General features: G+C 48.9%; 2 protein-coding genes and 1 long non-coding RNA gene across 13 annotated transcripts; 1 reads left to right on the top strand and 2 right to left on the bottom strand.

Moving 5' to 3' along the window:
• Positions 1–108: 108 nt before the first annotated feature.
• syt14a (synaptotagmin XIVa) lies at positions 109–17,815 on the bottom strand. Of its 6 annotated transcripts, none has more exons than XM_053845876.1 (9): positions 17,127–17,815; positions 13,441–13,488; positions 11,999–12,151; positions 11,211–11,441; positions 8,111–8,382; positions 7,005–7,454; positions 6,751–6,940; positions 5,720–5,776; positions 1,523–2,814 (listed from the first exon to the last, which is right to left on the bottom strand). In XM_053845876.1, exons 1-9 carry the CDS (start codon positions 17,137–17,139, stop codon positions 2,501–2,503), a joined length of 1,728 nt encoding a protein of 575 aa, XP_053701851.1. In that variant the 5' UTR covers positions 17,140–17,815; the 3' UTR covers positions 1,523–2,500. The 6 variants fall into 6 exon arrangements, 5 of the variants coding, with proteins under 5 accessions (XP_053701854.1, XP_053701851.1, XP_053701852.1 ...); XR_008412701.1 differs by having other exon boundaries at positions 2,693–2,814; positions 5,080–5,776; XM_053845879.1 differs by lacking the exons at positions 1,523–2,814; positions 5,720–5,776 and adding an exon at positions 109–633.
• LOC128747755 (uncharacterized) lies at positions 13,589–15,562 on the top strand. 2 transcript variants are annotated; one of them, XR_008412702.1, is made up of 4 exons: positions 13,589–13,803; positions 14,408–14,526; positions 14,712–14,853; positions 15,282–15,562. It is a non-coding gene; the product is annotated as an uncharacterized LOC128747755 (long non-coding RNA). The 2 variants fall into 2 exon arrangements; XR_008412703.1 differs by having other exon boundaries at positions 13,589–13,813.
• Positions 17,816–17,969: 154 nt separating the features above from the next.
• On the bottom strand, positions 17,970–21,272 carry sdsl (serine dehydratase-like). Of its 5 annotated transcripts, none has more exons than XM_053845882.1 (10): positions 20,705–21,272; positions 20,511–20,608; positions 20,266–20,431; positions 20,165–20,201; positions 19,956–20,095; positions 19,802–19,890; positions 19,499–19,732; positions 19,293–19,423; positions 19,144–19,230; positions 17,970–18,272 (listed from the first exon to the last, which is right to left on the bottom strand). In XM_053845882.1, exons 3-10 carry the CDS (start codon positions 20,410–20,412, stop codon positions 18,169–18,171), a joined length of 969 nt encoding a protein of 322 aa, XP_053701857.1. In that variant the 5' UTR covers positions 20,413–20,431; positions 20,511–20,608; positions 20,705–21,272; the 3' UTR covers positions 17,970–18,168. The 5 variants fall into 5 exon arrangements, with proteins under 5 accessions (XP_053701857.1, XP_053701859.1, XP_053701858.1 ...); XM_053845884.1 differs by lacking the exon at positions 20,511–20,608 and having other exon boundaries at positions 20,705–20,783; positions 20,910–21,272; XM_053845883.1 differs by lacking the exon at positions 20,511–20,608 and having other exon boundaries at positions 20,910–21,272.
• Between the last annotated feature and the right edge of the window lie 69 nt (positions 21,273–21,341).

Here is a 21,341-nt window from a genome sequence, read left to right as displayed (position 1 = left end):
AGTGATTCACCGTGATTATTTTATTTAACTTTCTCTTATTGCCTGCCAACTTTTGAGGGTAAAATGCTGCAGTTATCCTTTTGAGACACGGAGATTTAGTTGAGTGTAATCTGTGACAAGAATGTGTGTGCATTTTGCTCTGTACAGTACTCTGTTCAAGTCATTTAGTCGTCATGTCACATTATCAGCAAAACAGGAGTGAAGACCCCCCTGGCTTAGCATCCAGACCCAGCAACAGATCACCAGTGGAGCTTGGCCAGCTGATGAACTTGGGCCAGTCAATTTCATTGGATTTCATGGCATGTGGCTTAGAGGAGATGAGCTCAGTCCCACTGAAGACTTTCGTCCATTTCACGGATGAAACAAGAGAAATCCGGTTTCCACTCCTGCGTGGTTCTTCACGTGACTGTTCCACATCCTTTTTAATAAGCTCATTGATTCGGATCAACTTCAGTTCACATCTCTAGTTCACAAGAGGCGCTGAGGCTCTGTGTCGCGGGAGCAGTGTTTACAGGTGAATGAATGAACTGATCTCGTGTAGCTGTGGTTGAAGACGTCGCGGGCCTTGGTCACTCGGAGTGTAGCCACTTTCTCCGGATCATCCAGACGCCTGAGATGGTCCAGTCTGCAGCTCTATCCAAACAATAAGAAACAAACAAGACAACAAATAACCTAAGTGCAGCGGTTCACAAAGCAGCACCATAAGCTTTGACACCATAAGACTGAGGTGTAAATTATTTAGCATATGTCTGTCTCGTTCTCTAGTAAACAGATTGTCTTTTCCGACTGCACCTAAAAGCATCTTCAGATGAGCATGTGCAGGGATGTGACCGACCCAAACAGGACGGGAGCAGGCGGCGACGAGGGCGCAGCTCTCTCTTCTGCTCTGCCTTCTGCCCTGTGATTCAGCAGCCACTCAATCATCCCGCGTTTCTTCCCCTGGAGCGAGAACTTTCCTTGAGACCGCGTGACACGAAGGCAGGGGAGTGTGAGGACCGTAGGAAAATGTCTTGAAGTCCATTCCACAGTGGGGTCATGGGGGTAGAACCTGCAGAGTCCGTACACGCCACTACCAATTGGATGGCGCGCATTCAGCCAAACTCAGTAGTGAACAGGATTTTCCATGCTGAACCAGCTTTATCCTGTCTCTTGCTTGGCAGAGTGACTTTCCGACGCTGACCCACGTGGAAGTGGAAAGTTTGGGGTCAGCAAGTGAAGTGCCAGGAAGGCTGAGCCTCCCAGCGCCCATCAGTGAGCTGAACAGGCTTCTACACCTGTGCTGGAGCAGTGGTTGTTTCCCCCTATTAAACGGCTGTGCAAGATTGCAGGACTAGACTCGTGGTTACCAAGTCATGGTGCATTAGGTTCTTAGTCCAGGGCAACGAGTGACTGATATTTAATTAATGCGCCACCTATTGGTAGCACTAGACTCAGCCGGCTTATTATGGTAGATGCATGAGACCAAAAACAGTAGAAATGTTGGATCATCAGGAAAAAAGCAACAAACAGGGTTTTTTGTGTTAAATATATTGAAGTCAAAGTACATTCGCACATCCAGACAGGAGCTTGAAGTGGAACAGTAAGGCACCGACCAACATTTCACAGCATATAAATCCATGATGAAGCTTCTATTATCATATTGCTCACAAACTCTGATACAAAAATAGATAGGAAAACATCTATAAAGGTTTTTCAAAGAGTGCTATTTTGAACTCGTCACCAGGTCGTGTTTTCATGGTGTGTGCTTTTGTTTGCAGTGCCAGGCTGAAGAAGCACAGGGCTGGTCATTCATCATCAGAACTCAAAGTTGTTGGTTTTTCTTCAGGACTAAATGTCATTTTGAATGAAAGTGCTTAAACGTATTCAATGTGTGCTCAAAACAGGTGTGGCTTTTTATGTTGTCTAAGCGAACCAAAGTTCATCATACCGCATGTGCCTTGCATCATTCAGCACCTCAATGGTAGCTCAGCGGGCTTGACTCAGAGTGCCTGAACTGACCTGCAGGCTGGTGGGCTTCCTCTGACATTCCTGATATCAGGGGTCAGTGGGCCCTCCACATCCAGCCCCACACTTCTTCAGAAACAGGAGTTGTTTGCTTGAGGTTCTGTTGACTCAACACCACTTTGACATGCACAATCACGTCGTCTTTCTCAAATGTGTTCAAATGTGATTCACGGTTCACAGACAAGACCCCAAAGACCCACAACTGGATTTCTCTGCAGCTGCTATGTTGGTGTGAGGGACTCTCCTTTCAGAGGAGACAAATAGGGCAAGTGTGTGAGGAGTAAGAGAACCAAATGGTGAAGGAGGAAATGAAGAGGACAGGTGTGATGAGCAAAGAGGATGCAGAAGGCATGTGCAAGACCCTGGAGCCGTCTCTCAGGCTGGGCAACTTGTCCATTACGCACGTTCCTTCGCGGTGTGCTGTGGGCCCGTCTGGGCACACCAGAGGACGTGCTCTCCTGGTCACCACCGGTCACGCCCTCTCTTTGAGGTTCTGTTAGGACTCCAGCAGACTGTGCCAGTGGCAGACCTGCTGACCCTTGGACTCCTTCATTTGAGTCCAGTGTGTGAGTTCCTCCTCCCCAGAACTGTTGAGGCCCAGAGAGATCCAGCCAATCATCTCCTTCCGCTTCATGCTGCGCTTGTTATAGACTGAGAGGATGAGAGTCACCTCCGACAGTTGGAAGAGAGCCACCTGGAAAACAAAGGTCTCTTTGTACGTTGGGTTGGGCTGACCTCTGCAGATGGACGTCTTGCACTTGGACATCTCGTGGCCAATGGAGTTGAGCAGCGTCAGCTTGACATATGTGTCTGAAGGGGCGACAGAGGCCGAGCAGTCGATCAAGACAGAGCCATTTGAATCGCTAACAAACATGCAAAAGCACTTGAAGACTCAGCTGCGACAAACCGAAAGCGGAAGCACTCGCACACGTGACACACGCACGTGCACATCTTCAGTCTAGACTGGTAACACAGCTAGTTAACCAACATGAGTATAGAGTGAGGACTAACACAGCTGAAGCACTTGCAAACGCAGTTCCAGACAAGGCTTAAGTAAACCGAGTTGGACGCCTCGCATCGATGCACTGCCAAAGGAGCTCAAGTGCACCTACAACACTGGATCAATGGATTTGCAGCAGAGACGTCCTGGAAGCAGCCGATGTGTCAAGATGCATGAAATGCTCCGGACAAATACAAAGAAGTTGTAGTTCCAAACATAAGAATGCTGCATAGCAAACATAGCAACAAATGAAGATGACTCAAGCGCATGCAGAAACCACTTCATTGTTGCACCAAGACTGGAAGACTGGAAGTCAGATCAGATGTGAAATCATCAAGTGTCTGGTTCCTACAGCAAAAGAGAAAAGCTCATCTTTTACATTTGACTTCCGAGCTGATTCGCCCTGCTCTTCCGACTGTATCCACACACCTGCTCAATGAGGAGGAACAGGAAACGCTGTCACTATCAAGGGATTCAGCGTTCACACTTCTGAGCTTCACTCTTCATTCCCATGCCCGAATCACAAGATAAGGCCAAGCCACCAACCCGGGTGAGAGCGATGGCGCCGGGACTGACAATCCCAATAGATCTCTGGAAGTGTTCGTCTACAGCCGTACTTGGCAATAATGCCACGCATTATGTCGCTGTCTGAGAGGAAATGAATAGCTGCAGCTTTCATGCCATCGAGTGCCAGCTGCCTTCCAACACTCGCCCAGCTGAATCACACATAAAAGCACAGAGGGCAGAAAAAAGAGCCCTGATTTCTTTTTTGACAGCTGCTGAATGGGGCGCAGCAGAGCCATAGACGACTTAAGTGGTCAGCGCCGGTGATGCGTGGCTCTTGTTGCCGAATGAACGGGCTGAGACTCGTGATTAACTTGACTCGTCGGTTTTGAAATAGCTGCGCATCACTGGCAGCACTGAGCAAAAAGGTCAATCAAGGCTTTCATGAGGAGCGTCACACAAAGATTTGGTTCTCCTCAACACGACCAGATGTGAGAGTTCTCTACACTTACAGCCACTATTGTCTCGGTTGAGTCATTTTGGAAGGTGACAAGCGTGACACCAGATCGAGCAGACAGAGAAAATCCAGGAAGTCGAGATGAGTCGCACTGATGTGCAGAGGAGACTACTACAGTCCAAGGTCCCCCCATCAGGTCACAGAGGGACAGTAGCAAAGAGTCATGAGGTCCTGTTTCTTATGCCACATGACAGTATGTCTGCGTGTGAGATGCCTTGTCACACACCCCTGGTTACAAGAGTCAATTGAAAGCTTCTGATCAATGCATTTTGCTCACATCACTGTTCTTTGGTTCTCCCTGCATTTGCACACCGAGGAAAACATGCTGACACACTGGAACAACCCACGTTGTCTTGGACAGACAACTATGAGCCAGATCTTATCACATCTATTTCTTTCTTGTCGACTAAAATCGGCAACTTCTTTAGAGCATGCAGTGCTGCAAATAACTGTTGATCCGAATGACTGGTCAAATACAGGCATTGTCAGATAATCCCTGTCGTCTAGAAAATCGAGTCAAGAAAAGACTAGAGCATGGCGCCCACCAAGACCAAGGCCGAGGCCCAACAGGCCACAGTCTGGCCACTTGTCCAAGCTTGAGTCCAATGTGTACGTGGAATGTAGCACTTCGCCTCAGCAAGAACGTGAGCGATACTGACTGTCCCTGGAGTAGGCTTTTAGCTAGGATTTGGAAACAGGACGTCCAAAGCCCACTTCCCTCGCGGCCAGCCGTTTATTTGTACAGAAATATATTTTTAGAATAAAAACAAACATCTGAGTCAAATAAGAATTGTTAACAGCGATACGCAGTAGCTGTTGTCACAATGACACTTTCAGATGCAGAGGCCTCCTGGGCAGCTGTTTTACTGGGGTGACCCTGATGAATGGAAAAAATATTTACATTTCCCTTACAAGTGCCTTCTTTTATATATTGATGCAAGGTAAGCATACAGTTGAATCAGCTGTGTATCTGCGATGGTTTTCTAAACTTTCACTCATCTAAACGTTCATTCGTTCAAAATGAATTTCATCCCTGTTAAGCCATTTTGCTCACATTCAGCACGCGCTGCGTGGCGTGCAGTGAACTACCCCACTCCACAGTGCAGGAATGTCACAAAGAGAGGTCCATTCCAAATTCTATGAGCCAAGTTGCAGATCATCCTGACACCACTGGCACGCTCCACTCAACAGAAGGTGAAGTGTGTCGTCTGGAGAGGAGCGGCGAGAGCGTCGCTCTTAGGTGAATGTCAAGCTTAAAAGGAAACGACAGGACAAAGACACCAGACAGGAAGCAGAGGGTGGAAGCAAAGGATCATGCAAGACATGGGTCATAATAAAGACGGCAGTTATCTTCATGGATGAGCGCAACAGCAGTAATGGGCAGCCGGATTCACTCCAACCTCAAACTCTTCCTACAAATGGAGGGAAACAATGGCACAAAAGTGTATACTTAACAAGCGAACATACAAATGGAAAGTTCCTTAGTCTCGCTTTGTCCACATTAGGACACCATAACTGCCATGACCATTCAGGAACAATGTCTTCAACAATTCATTCATTTCAACTCGGTCTGTGCTCGAGGATCCGCCAGGACAGGTGCGGGTTATGCTCAACTGCATCCATGAAGATATCACCGAGACATGCACAAGCACATGGAGACAGAGTCTCACTCTGAGGGGGGACCACACACTTACCTCTGATGATATAAACCTGTCCACCTATCAAGTGCTTGAGACAACAGAACAGTCCGTCTGACAACAAGGGTTGGACAGCAGTAAGAAAAACAGTGGAACCAAGAATGTCAAAAAAGTAGTCGGGAGAGAGAACCATTTTCAGGAGCAAACACCATGAATAAACAGGGTTAAGGAGTCAGTTCAACAAGAATCTGCATCTGTTTGAACTGAAGAGACCTGCAGATGGGACAGAGGGAGTTAGTGAGGTGAAAATTAGGAAACAGGTTAGTTAGGCTTGAGTGTGTATTCAATGTCAGACCCCGAGGAGGTCAGGAAAACATGAAACCCTGACAAGCAAATCCATTCCACAGTTTGCAGCGAGCTCACAGAGCAGCTGCCTTGGGAAGAGAGTTCATCCGAGAACGCTTCTCATGGATCCGTCAACCGAGCTGGTTGGATAGGCAATCACCAATCCGAATCACAGCCCGAAATGGGACCGGATCGGTCCCATCCCGAGGGTTAGAGACCGCTGACAATGGCTTGTGACTGAAAGTGGATGGAGCAACAGAGATGTTGGACATCAATGGAAAAAAAAGGACCAAAGATGCCAAGCTGTTTGATCAGTATGTTGTACCATCTCTTGGTGCAACGCTGCAATGTTGTGGGCGACAGCAGCACAGCAGACTGAGCAACTCACTAAACCGCTGGTTTCATCTTTGGTCTGCAACTCCTCCACCTCTGGACAGTCTCCATCGTCAGCACCATCATGGACAGAAGAGCGCCTTCAGTCACTGCCTGACGGGACATGATTTATCTTCCTACAGCAATCAGGCTTTATGACAAAATGACCCCGAATTCACACCACATTTTCTATTGTTCCCGTATTGCCTTTTTGTACATGTTTCACCTGTTTATGAGCTATTTTTGAACACACATGTGCCAACTCTACCTGTCCATTTAACCGCGTCACCAGGGTTCTAACAGCCATCGTGGGTCCACGTTACCATTACGTACGGCTCATTTCAGTTGCCCAAACCTTTCAGTGTACTTACTGGGTGGCTTGTTGGCAGCAAGGTTTTTGAAGTGGATTCCCTTGATGACTTCCACAGACAGTCGCCCAGTGGTGGCGTTGTACACCAGACCCACCAGGATCTCTGGAGTGGAAGCTTGGCTGATTGACTGGAATGATGAGACGCTCTCACTGCAGGTTAAATCTGAGAGACTGACCTGGGACTCGCCACCCTGGGGAGCAAATCATCTACATCACAGCAGCACTGTGGCCAGGACAAGTCAGCTGGACATGTACCTGCAGTATGGAGCAAGAGTCCAGTATGACTAGGGCAGGCAATTTTCCCTGAAGGTTGAGCTTCGTCAGGTAGAAAATCTTCTCCCCAATGGTCTGCTCCTTCTTTGCCCGCCGCATGCTATACAGACGAAATCGAACGGCATAGTTTCCAATCATCTCTGACTCCACGTGGCTGAAGCGAAACGTCTCCTTGAAGATGGGACAGGGGCCTCTCTGGATTGCGGTCTTTGCTCTCTGCTTCTTGGTGGGCAGCAGCACCAGGTGCACCTGCCAGGAGAGGCTTCCTGACCGTTTGAGCACAGGAAGGTCAGTCACTGCCATGATGGTCACCACGAGCTGCTGTTCATCCGATTCGTAGTCGTATACCACGTCTAGGGTGCCATACTTGGCAATCGCATCTGGCTCGTATCCTCTAAGGAGACGAGCTGCCGACCCACGGGCAGAGATGTCCTACGGTAAGACAGAGATTACAGTAGGAGCATTGAGACTGGAAAAAAAGATTCAACAGAGGTGCTCAGACTTGAAGGAAAACAATCAACTCTCATTAAAATATGCCTAGTCATCGTCCCCTCAGGTCCTGGGTTTGCCCCGTGGACTTGTATCGGTTACTGCTGAGTAGACAAACCTGACCGGAAGACTAAACAATCTAAATGACTTGCTAAACTCAGAAGCAGCACTTCTACCATATAGTATTCACAAATGACTGAGCTCTGGACCTTCACCTCAAGAGAGACACTATCCAGGACCAAAGGAAATTCAGCTTAAAATCTCTTGTCCAGTCACTCAAGAACCAAAGTTGGGCGCCACAGATGGATGAGTTATATGTAAAATGGTGATGAAGAAAGTGATGTTCTTTAGGTCCTCATTTCCCAAAACACTCTTTAGTACACAAGCACTTCACTCAAACATACTGCACTTTCAGATATGGTCAAGAGGTGCGTTGGGCTGCACCACACAGAGAGCCCTGTAGAAAGACCTCTCTCCTTCCTTTCTAGCACAGTGACATCAATCACAGTGCTTAATGCTGATTGTTCCTTACTAGGTTCCTCTCCACCCTACATGAACCTCTAGACAGAAGAGTCATCTGAGACATCTGGTGGACTCACTTCTGGGCTGAGAACAGCAGTACTGTCACTTGGCACATCCTCCTCGTAACCTTTGTTGAGATAACTCTCCGTCTCATGGCCGTCGCTGCCCTCACTGGGGCACTTCCCAAAGGAGAGGTGGGGACTGCTGCTGGTATGGGACAGGTCACACTTGGCATCACAGAGGTCTGACAGCGTGCAGGACATTCGTGGGGAGCCATTCTCATCCTGATAGGGTGGTGGCTGCAGCTCGTCCAGAGGTGGCGTTCTCCTCATCCTCTGAATGCAATTAGCTGGCAAGAAAGACAAACCTGTTTCAGTAAGAGTGAAATTGGATTAAACAATGTTTCATATTATTGCGCTGTTTAAGATGGTATTAGAAAAAAAAAGCACACAGAAATGAATAGTTACATTCTTTTCCATTACCCGCTTACATACAAAGACTCGGAACCTTGATGCTTATCCTTCTAAGACATTGAACGTTTCGGACACTGTTGACATCTCGTAGCCCATAATATATACTATACAGTATATAAGTATATAAACAGATATGCTGAGTTATTCTGGAGTGATCTCATCCTCTGAAGTAGGGGTTAGTGGTCTCTTGAAACAGACCAAGATGGCCTCTCACACCTCCTCAGAATGAGCACTGTATTGAGCCAAAAAAAACAAAATGTTTGTGTGTCACTGGCTTGTTTAGTCTGCCTCCCAAGTCCAATTTGAATGAGTAATATTGGCAATATTCCCATCGGGACACTGGTGAGGAGCGTTTTAAAAATAAATGACGAAAATAAGTCAAGAGTGAGAAATAACTCAATTAAAAAAAAGCCACCTCTGCCGACTTATGGAAAAAAAACCCAAAGTGATGATGCACTGAGCTTTACTGTCAGTCAGAGTCAGTGTCACATATCAGCAGCAGACAGAGCCTTCACCAAGTGTCTCTGAGGGCCCCGTGAAAGCAGCAGATCTCTTTCGGAGTGACTCTGCACCCGCTGAGCCGGGGGCGCTCTTCTTGATGCAGGCTGCCGTTATAGCACAACTTTTTTTCTCCAGAAGCCAAATGGCAGACATGTAACCTCCTCCACCGTCTTCCCTCCCTTCATCCCGTTTTCTAGCCGAGGTACTGTTTTCGCAGTCCTGAAGATTTAAAAATGTCAGACAGAAGCAAAAACCACGTTAACCCTGCTACCAGGACCCAGGACATCTATCACAGGGCACAGACAGCGGGTGTTGGAGGAGACTGAATGAATGAAGCAAAACACCTGTCTCTTTGTGAACGACTTACAGTAGCATGTAGCAAGTGCCGGTGCAAAGGGCCCAAGGGCCAAAGGGCAGCCTTGACAGCACGCCATTCAGTCAGAGCAGACAGGGATCAGAGTTGCAGCACTTACAGATGTCACTGAAATGTGCGACACCCTGCCACCTTATCATCCTCATCGTCCTCAACAACCACCTCGGGAGCTTTAGAATTTGATTTTGCTTCACATGCTCATTAGCAGCAGTGATATGCGGTGCCCTTGTTATCTTCAGATGAATTACTTCGCTGAACTCCTGCTGAACCTGAAGGATTGAACATGTCACTGCAGTTGTGGGCTTATGTGGTGAAGATGCTGCTAAATAAAGGGGATGAAGGACAATATGACCCCACAATGAGCTTTTGTTTGCTGCTCAGGAAGTCACCAGACTTAGTTGAAAATGAGTGCCTCTGTCTATTTTGGCATCTCCAACTGTCGAGCCTCAGCACCCTCACTTATAAAAAAGCCCACACGGTCCATGTGACACAATTATCCACGGTACCAGTAGAAAAGACAGATGTGATTATTCAAGCAACACAAGCAGCACCCCGGGTCACAAGGACGTCTAAGCACAGCAACTCAACTCAGACGCCATCTAGCGTCGCCAGCCAGCTGACAAGCTGGTCATCATGAGATATGCTCAATTAAGCACCAAACAAACAGCATGAGGCTCAGAAACCGCTCTCCTCCTCCATTCAAAGCTCAGTGAGAAACCCTAACACTACCGCGACCCCCTAGTGGCGGGACGGAGGTTGTGCCAGGGGGACGCTGAGGCTGCCTCAGTACTGCAGTAGTGATGAAGTCGGAAGGATGTCATGCACTATTCATGCCTCTCAGCAGCGCGTTCAAACGTTGCCTTAAATAGCCCAGACACCCAGCAGGCTTACATAACACAGGAAAGTGTGTGTGATGTCTGTGTTGGAGAAACGCTTCACCACTGTAAAATTCAAATGTCCAGATTCATGCTGGAGATCAGACGGCTTACGTTGGCTCGCCCCTCTCAAACAACTCTTCTTCTTCTTCAAGCCATTCCAGCTGTTTAACTTCTGCACAGGCATCAGGAGAGTTCCAGCCACACCTCCAGTTAGGCTTTTTTGTGAGCAGAGGAAGTGAGAAAGAGGCACAAGGCTGCAGAGGGGTGGGTTAGGCAGTCAGACAGTTGACTGCTCCTGGATCCTCCCACAGAGACTTGGATCGCTCTCCCGTGCAGGTTGTGTGGGAAGACACAAGGTGCTTCTGCAGGGCCGTCTGGACTACTGTCAGTGTGAAATCTGAATCAGGTGGCGAAATGAAGTCATAACTACGTTTTTGGAGGGGAAAAAAATCAAGACATCGGAGAGGACGTGGGGAATGAGGACATGATGAGCATAACTGTTGGAGGATGATCATGGTGGAGGTGGCCGACTTCCTGACTGAAGTTGTTTCAAGAGGTTGTGATTCATACTGTACTCATTTGTGGTTTACAATGTTTCAAGTAATTCAGTAAAATTAAGTATGCAACAGAAAATCTGAAACTGAATCGAAAACAAGAACCTGAAAGGCTGAACTACTAACTCTGCTTCACCAGTTCAGGTACTACGCGAAAGGAAAACAATTTGTACAAGAAATGTCGTTTTGCTTTTCCGCCTCAGCTTCTTTGATATGTATTATTGATTGAACATTTCGGTGATCCACTCCAAGACACAGTGTCCTTGTGGATGACAGCAACAAGAGAGTGGAACTGGTGATGAAACTAGAGCCAGCTTGAAAGCCAATGTGGAAGAAGAATCAGGGCTTGGTTTGAGGGAAAGTGCACTAAGGTGTCAGTGAAGCTTGTATTCACCAACCATCGTCCACCGAGGCGTCGCTGCTGTAACCGCTGTAATTGGACATCAGAGCGCTATACTTGTGCCGACTCTCCCACCGAAGGCCCGCTGCACGTTTGAGGAGGTTAGCTGTCGACTTGGCTCCACCTTTCAGACCTTGGGACCGAGTCACGGCTTCTTGGTACTGACCCATGACCTCATCCTCGCTGTCGGACGAGGTAGCATGTGGCCCGCTGTCTTTCAGGGCCTTGTCTGCTCAGAAGAATAGGGAGCGGAGTGTTGAAATGATAAAACAGACAATTCAGTCATCCCTCACAACAACATGCATTTACAGTAACCTGCACCATACAATTGCCGTACTGTGCATACTGAGGTAATATTCCATATTCCACAGCAGGGGGAGGTAAAGCTCTTTCCAGGGACTCAGACCTCAGCAGCGTCTCTACACAGCCTTCTGCTTTCTTTTTCTCTTCAACCTAACTGGGTCAGCAAGTCAACAACAAGTCAATTGTAACAGACAATTTTCCCCTGACTCCTCTAAAGGTTATTTTTAATTACCTTTTTGCTGTTCATGAATTGCTACATTCTTTTGTTCCGTTACATTGCAAGAGAGGATGATATTTTATAACAATTCCACATGATGTAGATGTATCCCGCTCTCATAGTTCCTAAATCAAAGTATTGACTATTTCCACATGCAAGCTTTGTGCACGTGAAGGCCAGAGCATCAACTGCAAACTGCACTTTCACACGTCAATACACCTGGACAAGCAAAGACTGAGTACTTTTGAACAGATATTCCTCCACACCTTGCTGCTCCGAGCCTTTTCTGAACTCATCCAGGCACGGGAGGCTCCCTGGGTTCTCCAGCGTCAACTTGCTGTTGACGTACCAGAAGATGAACGTCATGAGAATGATGAAGAGGCAGATGGCGGTCAGGATCCCCAGCACCTCTGGAGAGACTGGGAGACAGAACAAGGTACTTCAGAGTGAGAGTCTCCTCATCAATCTTTTGGCAGTGACTGAAGTGCTTGAACACATAGGCAATGAACAACCACAGTGATCTTTCACAAGCTGTTCCGAGACCAAAGCGGAAAGGGTAAGAAAGGGGGAAAACAAGGACCAAGGGAGACGGAAACATCTGATGGTTCACCTGTTGGTTGCCATAGCAACAAGTCCAGGCACAGCTCTCCGAACAATTAGGCCACTGTTTCCCCCCAAAATACTTGCACCACATCGCCTCCTCCACAATAATAATGCTGCAACAAAACTTTTAACGCCCACATGAGGACATTACATAAGCGTGCTGTTTTTTTGTTAGGTCGGGCAGCCATGTTTAGTCACATGACCTGCCAGTCTTGTACCAGCTTATTGCTGAATTATTCACAGGCCAGATGGAGGCAAATCCTGCTCCTGATCGCTCTCCAAAGAGATTTAACAAACTCAATCAGTCTCTAGCTTTACATTCCACAGGCCAGCCAGCACATGAAGAACCCAATGAAACTGAAGCACTTTGGGCTACATGATCATAGAGGGTCATGAAGGATGGCCTGCAAGACGATGCAACAGATCACTCACTAGTCATTTAAGCAACTCTGTCTGTCAATAAAGTCAGGTGTTTATCAGCCTAATAAAGGAGAAAACACCTGAGTTATCAAACACCCGCACACATCGCGAGTCCCGGACCGCAGAGCTGCACTGCGCTCCTGTTCCCCAGCACCATTTTCCTGCAGCTGAAGCTGCTCACCCCAGTGTTGTGGGAGTTTGAGAAGTTGCTTCTGAAGCATGTCGTGCGCCCAGACAGCCATCAGACCCTTTACTGCCCGGCATCCATCATGTCTGTGTGGAGTCGCGCTGGACACCTAGACGCCTGAGGCCAGAAGCTCACCCCCCGCCGAGAGTTCCCCGAAACAAAGTGCAGCTCTCCAGCCGGGATCAGGTCCGCGGCCAGAACCAGACTCTCTTGTGTTGACACCTCAGATGTAAAAGACGTTAAAAAAAACCCATAAAAAATGTGAACACTCAATGTGTCTTGTTAACACTATCACATTGACAAGACTAGAAAGTGATATTCAATGGTTGGAAAACCATTGCAGGACCACCAGTATTTGGCTGTTCCACAGTGACTCATATGCCAATGGACCCCCAAAAAGGAATGAAACAGTGTGATGGATGCATAAGATGCCAGTGTACACACAGGGGAGGAAATGCTGGTTCATGGAGAATGATGGAGTGGTGTTATGTGCCTTACCTTTTCTGACACAGACCAACTCGTGCACGCCACAATTGCGCTCGCCACCTGGAAAGACATTCCAAGGGTCAATGAAAGGCACAGTGATGGAAGAAATTAAAGACGAAGCTACAAAGGCATCAGCAGAAGTTGATTCTCAGATCAACAACTTCCGCCAGTGTGATCCTTCATACAGATGTCCAGGCTCTCCATGAGCAGAGGTACACCAGGCCACCACAATCAAAAGGCATTTTCAACTGGCGAGAGTCTTCCAGAAGAGCTGCCACCCCATCAACTCGGACGAGAGGATCTGTGCACATCTACCAGGCCTTGGGTGGCGACCAAAGACCACCATTGGGGACACAATGAGAATAACCATGAAAAGTGAGCGGCGGTATGAAACGTGCTGATTATCAAGAAGGAAATGTAATAAATAAGTAACAATCCCCATGGTGTGAGACGGTCGTGGAGAGTCATGATGGTTTGAAACGCATTTTTAACGGTGACATTAGTCCACTCTGAGTCACTAGATTGGTGTGGGTTTAGTTAGATCAAGTGGTCCTCCTGATGGGTTTTCTGATGCGGTTGTCTGACTTGGTTCAAATCAACACATGCAGGGTCTCTGCAGGGGGGTCAGCGGTGTCGTCTTTGGTTCACTGATCACTGACAAATTCTCACAGGCAACAAGCCATCAACCAATTCTGATTCGGTTAAGGTTAAAATGAAAAATGATCATTTTAAGAGTGAGGACAACATTTTGTTTTAGAATTTAGAACAAAGGACGGACAGTTTGTATAATCATTTCAAGAACATCGTATGAATTAATGATATACTGGAACATTATGAAAGATAATGGCACAAATGATGACGACAAACTCCACAAGTTTCACCATGAACGCTAGTAATGGAATGAAAATGTTTTTACTGTGAGTTTTATCGTCATCTCCAGAATGGCTACATTTATCCCGATCTTTTTCTTTGCCTGTAGCGGCCATCTCTAGCCATGCTGGGAAACAGAGAAAGACCTGGCAACAGAAATGGAAACGGCGCTGGTTTCATTGTTTGTTTGTCGATGGGCTGGACAGCACCCACTTCCATGAGGCCGGGGTAAATGAATTCTCTCTCTGGTTTGACTAAGTGGATGTCACATCCCTCACACTACCAGCCCACACTCACCCTGACTGATGACTCATTTTCCTGCCTCTGCATTAACTCAGAGAAATGATAGAAATGAGCCACCAAAACCAACTTTTTCTTGATGAAATGAACACTGTGTACTTGGCCCTACACAGGAGAATGCAAGCTTCTTCAGAGAGACGCTCCCTGTCCTGTATCCTGTGCTCGGTGGACGAGGTCTGTCATCGGCAGCCCGTGGGCTACATACTACTACGTTCTGAAGAAAGGCTTCCATCAACGCCCCATGATCATAGTCCGGTAGGTGAAGTGCAAAACAGTGACTAGCATAAAGGCGTGCACTGTCGCTAATCCAGAAACGAGTCCACAGAACATTGCAGACTTGCTTGAATTGATGAAACAATCAAAGGGAAACGATACCGTAGACATTTTTCTATTGTACATATGATATATATCGTCACTCCCTTCTCATTATGGCCATTGTGAAGTCATTCAAAAAGTGTGCCAGCGAAAGATGAGTAATTACAGCCATAAAAACAGACACAAAAGCATTGGTAGAAAGAGCAGGTCAATTCTAAGAAAAGAAACAAAAGGGCTTCACGTTACGTCCATCGACTGATTTTTGAAGGTCATTCTCCATGAAGGTCCCACCACTGGAGTCTGCGTGAGTGCCGGGCATCTCAACACAGTCAGGAAGATGAGGCTTTACAAGACTCGTGTTTTCACAGGAAGTAGTGAAACGACACGCAGAAGTCTCGAGAGAAAGCTCAAAGTTGCAGGACGCAGCAAGGACATCCAACATCTGAGCTGGCCATGTGGCATCTTCTGTCCAATTCACTCAAGACGCTAGGATCCGTGTTTCCCAGCTTTGTCTAGAATGGGCCGTTTTCAGACGAGCCATCACTCCAGAACGGATTTAAGACCCGACCCCAGAGAAGAGGCTGATGTTGTAGAGAACACCAACTCAGTGCCAAAGTCTCCAGATACATTTCATGAATAAATGAAAATCCATCGGTTTTGCTGAGTGACTGACAAGCCAGAAAGAGATTTTGTGTCTGACAAGAATGCCTTGACGTCGTACAGATATTTTTTCCCAAGGATACACATGGCAGCTGTGAGTGGGAGGCAGCTGGCCGCGTAACAATTCTGTGCACCAGAAACAACAACGAATGCCCATTTATTGTTGTGATGCAGTAAATTCTTCAACTCAAAGCTGAATAGCGGGAGGAAGACGCCGGTGGAATGTCTTTGGCATGTCAGAGGCGACAACACAACGCTTCAATGACACCTGTGCGGTTAAGGTTAGTTCACCTCTGACCTCTCCATGACTTCAGTCACCGGTTTCAGTTGCTCATTATTGGCCGACTTCATTCACTTCCCTGATCAAGAGCGACAATGGGTCAAGTCTGTGCTTCCGTGTTGCGCTCACCGACTCCTGACACCAAGCTCTCCAGAGACAGAATCCGTTGAAGAAAAGCCAATTAGTTAGGAGAGGATGGAGGCTGAAGATTAGGAGCCCACGTGGCAAGACTTACTCGGCCACTTGGGTGACGCTGCTTCAGGGCCTCAGTGAGAGGGTGACGCTGCTTCAGGGCCTCAGTGAGAGGGTGACGCTGCTTCAGGGCGTCAGCGAGAGGGTGACGCTGCTTCAGGGCCTCAGTGAGAGGGTGACGCTGCTTCAGGGCCTCAGTGAGAGGGTGACGCTGCTTCAGGGCGTCAGCGGGAGGGTGACGCTGCTTCAGGGCCTCAGTGAGAGGGTGACGCTGCTTCAGGGCGTCAGTGAGAGGGTGACGCTGCTTCAGGGCCTCAGTGAGAGGGTGACGCTGCTTCAGGGCCTCAGTGAGAGGGTGACGCTGCTTCGGGGCGTCAGCGAGAGGGTGACGCTGCTTCGGGGCCTCAGTGAGAGGGTGACCAGAGTGTCTGCAAAGCTGCGTGCACGTGATGGCGCCACATTTGCAAAGGAACTTGCTTCTGATCATCCGAGTGGGACCTTTTCTTTTACGATACAATCGACACCTGCAGCCCAGTTTGACTCCGTAAATGACAATGAAGTGACTCCATTGGACTGTGGCGCGCTCCAGTCCTCGCAGCACAGGAAGTGCGCCACCTGCAGCTCGCTGGAGCTCATTCAACACAAATCGTTAATGAATCAGTTGGACTCCAATGGTTAGAGTTCTGCGCTACCACACGGTCAACATTTGTGGTTCGGTTGCTCGTCAGCCGGCCAATGTTTGGTCTCCAACGAGCCCCAGGAGGAGTGTGGCTCGGGTTAGATCCCCCTCGGTCAAACACCTGCTTCTCTGACGGACACGCGCGCCCGAGACAGGCTCCAGTCCAGCAATTGCTCTGTTCGAATACAAACAGTGATCAGCGCACGATGCTGAGCCAGGTGTCAGTCAGGACACTTCCACCCCGGTGGCCTCAACTTGGCGAACATCACCGCGAGACAGCGACTCTCTTGCTAACCCTGACCCGTGACACCGGGGAGACCTCAGCGAGCGGTTTAGCGTCATTCCCGACCGGAGCAGGAGACGGCGCATGCAAGCGTGAAGAGGACCGAGGCGGCTACTCACCGTCCACCGCCATCACGAAGCGCTTGTGCTCAGAGGCGGCGGCGGCGGTGGACGAGCTGGATCAGTTCACTGCGCGCTGGCGAGGGGGTGGTGCGGAAGTGGTACGGTCCGTCACCGTCACTCGCGCTTTGGTTTCGCCAACAAAAACAGGATGGCATTCTGTCACTTCACGATGGTCATCGTGGAAGACTTATTTACGCCGCAAAACACTTCCAATGGACTCCATTGTCTTTCGTGTCTTCAGGCAAGGACGCCAAATTGAACCAGACACAGGCGCCATTCAAATCTTCAAGTTGACAGGTAATGATCAAGTGCGTTCTGCAGGACCCGACCCCAAGGACCTTCACACCGTCTGTAGGAGAGGTGACGACAGAAAGGGAGGCAACTTGAAGACCTTTCAAGGGGGGCGTCAGATTCAGGTGTAGCGCCTGTGGCTCCTCCATTCATTCCTGTTGCCCTGCATCTATTTATAGCTCATTCCCACGTCCTCTGCCAGCCTCCGTCCTGTTGTCATAGTAATGGGCCGGCATGCCGGGGCCAGACATCAGAGCAGGTGGAAGATCCAGCGACCTTGAGGTGTTGACATTTGGTTTTCAGAAACAACGGATGAGATGAGATGACAGGATCCTCGCCAGCTGGAATCAGCCGTGATTTGAATAAGTCAGAGTCCAGAGTAATCCAGCAGAAGAAGGTAGAAACTGAGCTCGTGCGTTGCTTGAAGAGTTGCAAAGTCAGATCAAGCTTTTAGCAGAGGCTGAGCTGAAACAAACTGTTGCCATAGCAACAGCTTCCCCCACACAGCAACATCCATGTTACCGCTTAACTTAAAGGCAAAGCCGCATGTTGAAGAAAGACAAGGTGGAATAGGTTCATGTGCGAATCCAACAGAAAAACATCAACCTTCCATCTCAGCACACACCAACATGGAGTTTGACGCTTGGTTCAAACAGGATATACGGTGAAAGACATTTGAGCAACATTATGATGAAGTTGGAACATTTCAACTTCAAACATGAATTCCTTTGGTTCGCTGTTTTCTTTTTCATGCCTGCAGTTTGTCTTTCAGCAGTGACAGCTGCTCTGTGTCCACACTGCTGCCCCCACACACCACCAGCAGCACCGAGTCCAGGATGGCGGGCAGACGTCCTGGCAGGGCAGAATCAAGATAGAATTATTTCAGAGAGCGCTACTCATTGACTGATTCAAACTCAAAGCTGCTGTACGTATGTAAGTGTGACATACTCGGAAGTAGTGGTAAGAGCGGTAGCAGGTGTTAGCATTAACCACAATGTAAAGGCTGGATCACAGAAGAACCACGAGTGGATGCTCTGTCAAAGTCCCGCCCTCCAGCTCATGTGCAGACAGACCAGGTGAAACTGGCACTCGGTGGCCATTTCATCGCGGTGGTTCAGTGAAAAGCCTTGAACCAGCAGCGTCAGGGGTTTCATGAAGCAGACCGAGGGAACCTCTGAGACAGTTACCATGGCAACATGCGCCATGCCCCACCATCACTGGTCCGACCGAGAGTCTGAAAACACAGTTTCAGATCCTGGGACCGACACGCTGCAGTGAGGGCAGAAGAAGGAGCCGCCTCATCCATCCTCAAGGTTACAGTGGGAAATATTGCATTTCATCCCGGACTTCATCCCACACACACACACACACACAGTTGTAGCAGGACAGTGCTCACAGCAGAGTGCAGTGGTGCGGGTCATGGCTGAGCCACGCCACACCTGCTCGTCACTCACTGAAGCCTGAGGGTATTTGCACCGTTCATTTGAGTGACAGACAAGTCGTGGCTCAATCTGGCAAGTAGATAAAGATTGTCAAACACAAAGTACCATGGCGGGGAACCTGAGAGCTCGAATGACACGCCTGCTTCAGTCACATGGGCCGCACTCAACGCTCTCTCACCCACATGCATCAGTGGAACAAGATGTGAAGTAGAAATAACAGCAGCAGATATCTAACTAATGGCTGTAAGCACAACGTACACATTCACCAGCAGGAAAAGTACCTTCAGTCTGAAGTCTCTGAACCACTCCAGAGTAGACGGCGGCCAGTGCAGCGCCGCAGGCAAGCTCCACCAGCACTCGCTCTTCGTCTGCACACACAAGGCCGTGAGACCAGGACAATCCATCATTTTCTCACGATTTAACCACTCACCCAGGAATGTTTGCACAGCCAGCAGAGCCTCCCGATCCGTCACCACCTCAGATATGATGGCGACGTCGCCGCTCTGACTGTATTCAAAGGCTTTCTCACACACCGTTTTTGCACCAAGACATTTGGCCTCGCTATGCGTGAAGAGCAGACAGGGGTCTTGACCACGTGACCTTCGAGTCTGACTTTCAGCTCTGCTTAAATCCTACCTGGTGATGTCATCTAAGGTGACCACCTTCCCCGCATTGACCGCGGCATTAAAGCAGTCCGCCCCGACCGTCTCCATGGCGACGATAGGGACATCGGCCCAGCCCACATCCTTCAAGCCCTGCACAACCCCACAGAGGAGGCCTCCTCCTCCCACGGACAGCAGAACCGCTCCAGGCTTTGCAGAGGGACCAAGACTTGACGCCACCTCCGACATCATGCTGGCGTGGCCCTCCCTGAGGGCCATCCAATGCCACGGGTCAACATTCTGATCACCTGTCCCACGTTGTCTAGAAGGTCATTACCAGAGCAGGGGATGATCGAAGGGAGGGACGTAGGTGAGCCCTTCACGGTCTGCCAGCCGTAGAGCTTCTGCATTGGCATCGTCCCAGACCTGTCAGACCGTCGCTGTCATTTCACCCGACCTGTAACAAAGGCCTCACCAGTCCACAGCTGTACCTTGCCAGCCATTATGACATTTGCCCCCTGATCCTGAAGCCTCTTGACCACCAGCTGAGGAGTTGCAGAAGGGATGACGATGGTGGCCGGCATCTGCATCTTCCTGGCTACGTAGGCAGCTGCCATCCCGGCATTTCCCCCTGAAGCAAGATCGATGGACATTGAAGTCACCAGGAACAGAGGTGAATTCAGGGTGGGTTTCAAATCACCGGAAGAGCAGACCACTCCTTTGGATTTGGAGGCGAGCTAGAACCGAAGGGAAGAGGTTTTGGTTCCAAGTTTCATTTTGCCAACACTCACACTTGGATACCTGCTTGCAAAGATGGCCGATGCCGCGGATCTTGAAGGAACCAGCAGGTTGCGAATTCTCCATCTTCATATAGACGGTGGTTCCGAGTCGTTTGGACATGGCGACGCTCTCCAACAGTGGAGTGTTAATGTGGAAATACTCGGCCATGATGAGCACCCGGTGCTATCTGGGGGGGAAAACGCCATCCATCAGACACACGAGGAAACGTCTCTCGTAACATTTACATTTAGTCCAGTTATGCAGACCTTTTCAGAGGAAAAACGTGTATTTATTGCAGTTTGCGCTGACCAGCTATGTTTTCAAACAACATTCAAGATGTTTTGGGGTCAAATTCTTGCGATGACTATGAAGACGCACAGCATAAAGACATGCTGTCAAACCAATCATGCATCAGTCACATGGCGTTAGGGTTGAAAGGCAACAGCTGACTGTAACTGACCTGATCTGGATTCGCATCAAAGGAGTGTAGCGGTGGAGCACTTGGCAGCAAGAAAGAACACAGACAGACAGACAGACAACTGGGACAGTAGCAGCAGAAGTGATTCAGTTGGAACGATGAAAGAGGAAGTGAAGGTGCCAGGTACACGGGGCAAAGGTCAACAGGAAAACAACAGCATGACTCTGACGCACTTTCCAGGACTCACAAGTTCGAACCCTGGAGACGGAAGAAGAGCTGCTACTGTTGACACACTCAGCAACACTAACTAACGCTACCTCGTGACGTGCACGACGCACCGGTCTCCCACGGTTACTCACGTAGAAACCAGCTACATCGTCGGTAAGTCGATACAATGCGCTACGAACCCGCGTAGTAAGGGTTACGCCTCTTCCGGTTAGAATGTCAAAACAAGAGAGTCTGAGTCTGAGAACGGGCAGTAAACATTATTTTGACGGCGCCCTCGCCGGAAACACCCAGAGTTGTTTTTGTTTCGCTATACACTGGCGCCCTTCCGAGTATTTCAGGTCCAATAACGAGCTGCGGGTGTGATCGGTGCGAGCGAGGCGTGGGTGTTACCTTCAGCTGCGGGTCCAAAGCAGAAGACGCTGTGGCCGTCTGACGCGCCTGTGCTGCTGAG

The sequence above is a fragment of the Synchiropus splendidus genome, chromosome 16, assembly GCF_027744825.2.
Source record: "Synchiropus splendidus isolate RoL2022-P1 chromosome 16, RoL_Sspl_1.0, whole genome shotgun sequence".
Lineage (NCBI taxonomy): Eukaryota > Metazoa > Chordata > Actinopteri > Syngnathiformes > Callionymidae > Synchiropus > Synchiropus splendidus.
Note: the sequence above shows the minus strand (reverse complement) of the source record. Positions and strands in the feature narration are given on the sequence as shown.

Coding starts and splice junctions, on each gene's coding strand:
- syt14a (XM_053845876.1), bottom strand. Junction 12,152..13,440: donor GTTGGTCTGTGTCAGAAAAG/GTAAGGCACATA, acceptor TCTGTCTCCCAG/TCTCTCCAGAGGTGCTGGGG. Junction 11,442..11,998: donor AAAAGGCTCGGAGCAGCAAG/GTGTGGAGGAAT, acceptor TCTTCTGAGCAG/ACAAGGCCCTGAAAGACAGC.
- sdsl (XM_053845882.1), bottom strand. CDS start 20,412: ATGGCCGAGTATTTCCACATTAACACTCCACTGTTGGAGAGCGTCGCC. Junction 20,096..20,164: donor AGGAGTGGTCTGCTCTTCCG/GTGATTTGAAAC, acceptor ATCTTGCTTCAG/GGGGAAATGCCGGGATGGCA. Junction 18,273..19,143: donor TCAGAGACTTCAGACTGAAG/GTACTTTTCCTG, acceptor CTGCCCTGCCAG/GACGTCTGCCCGCCATCCTG.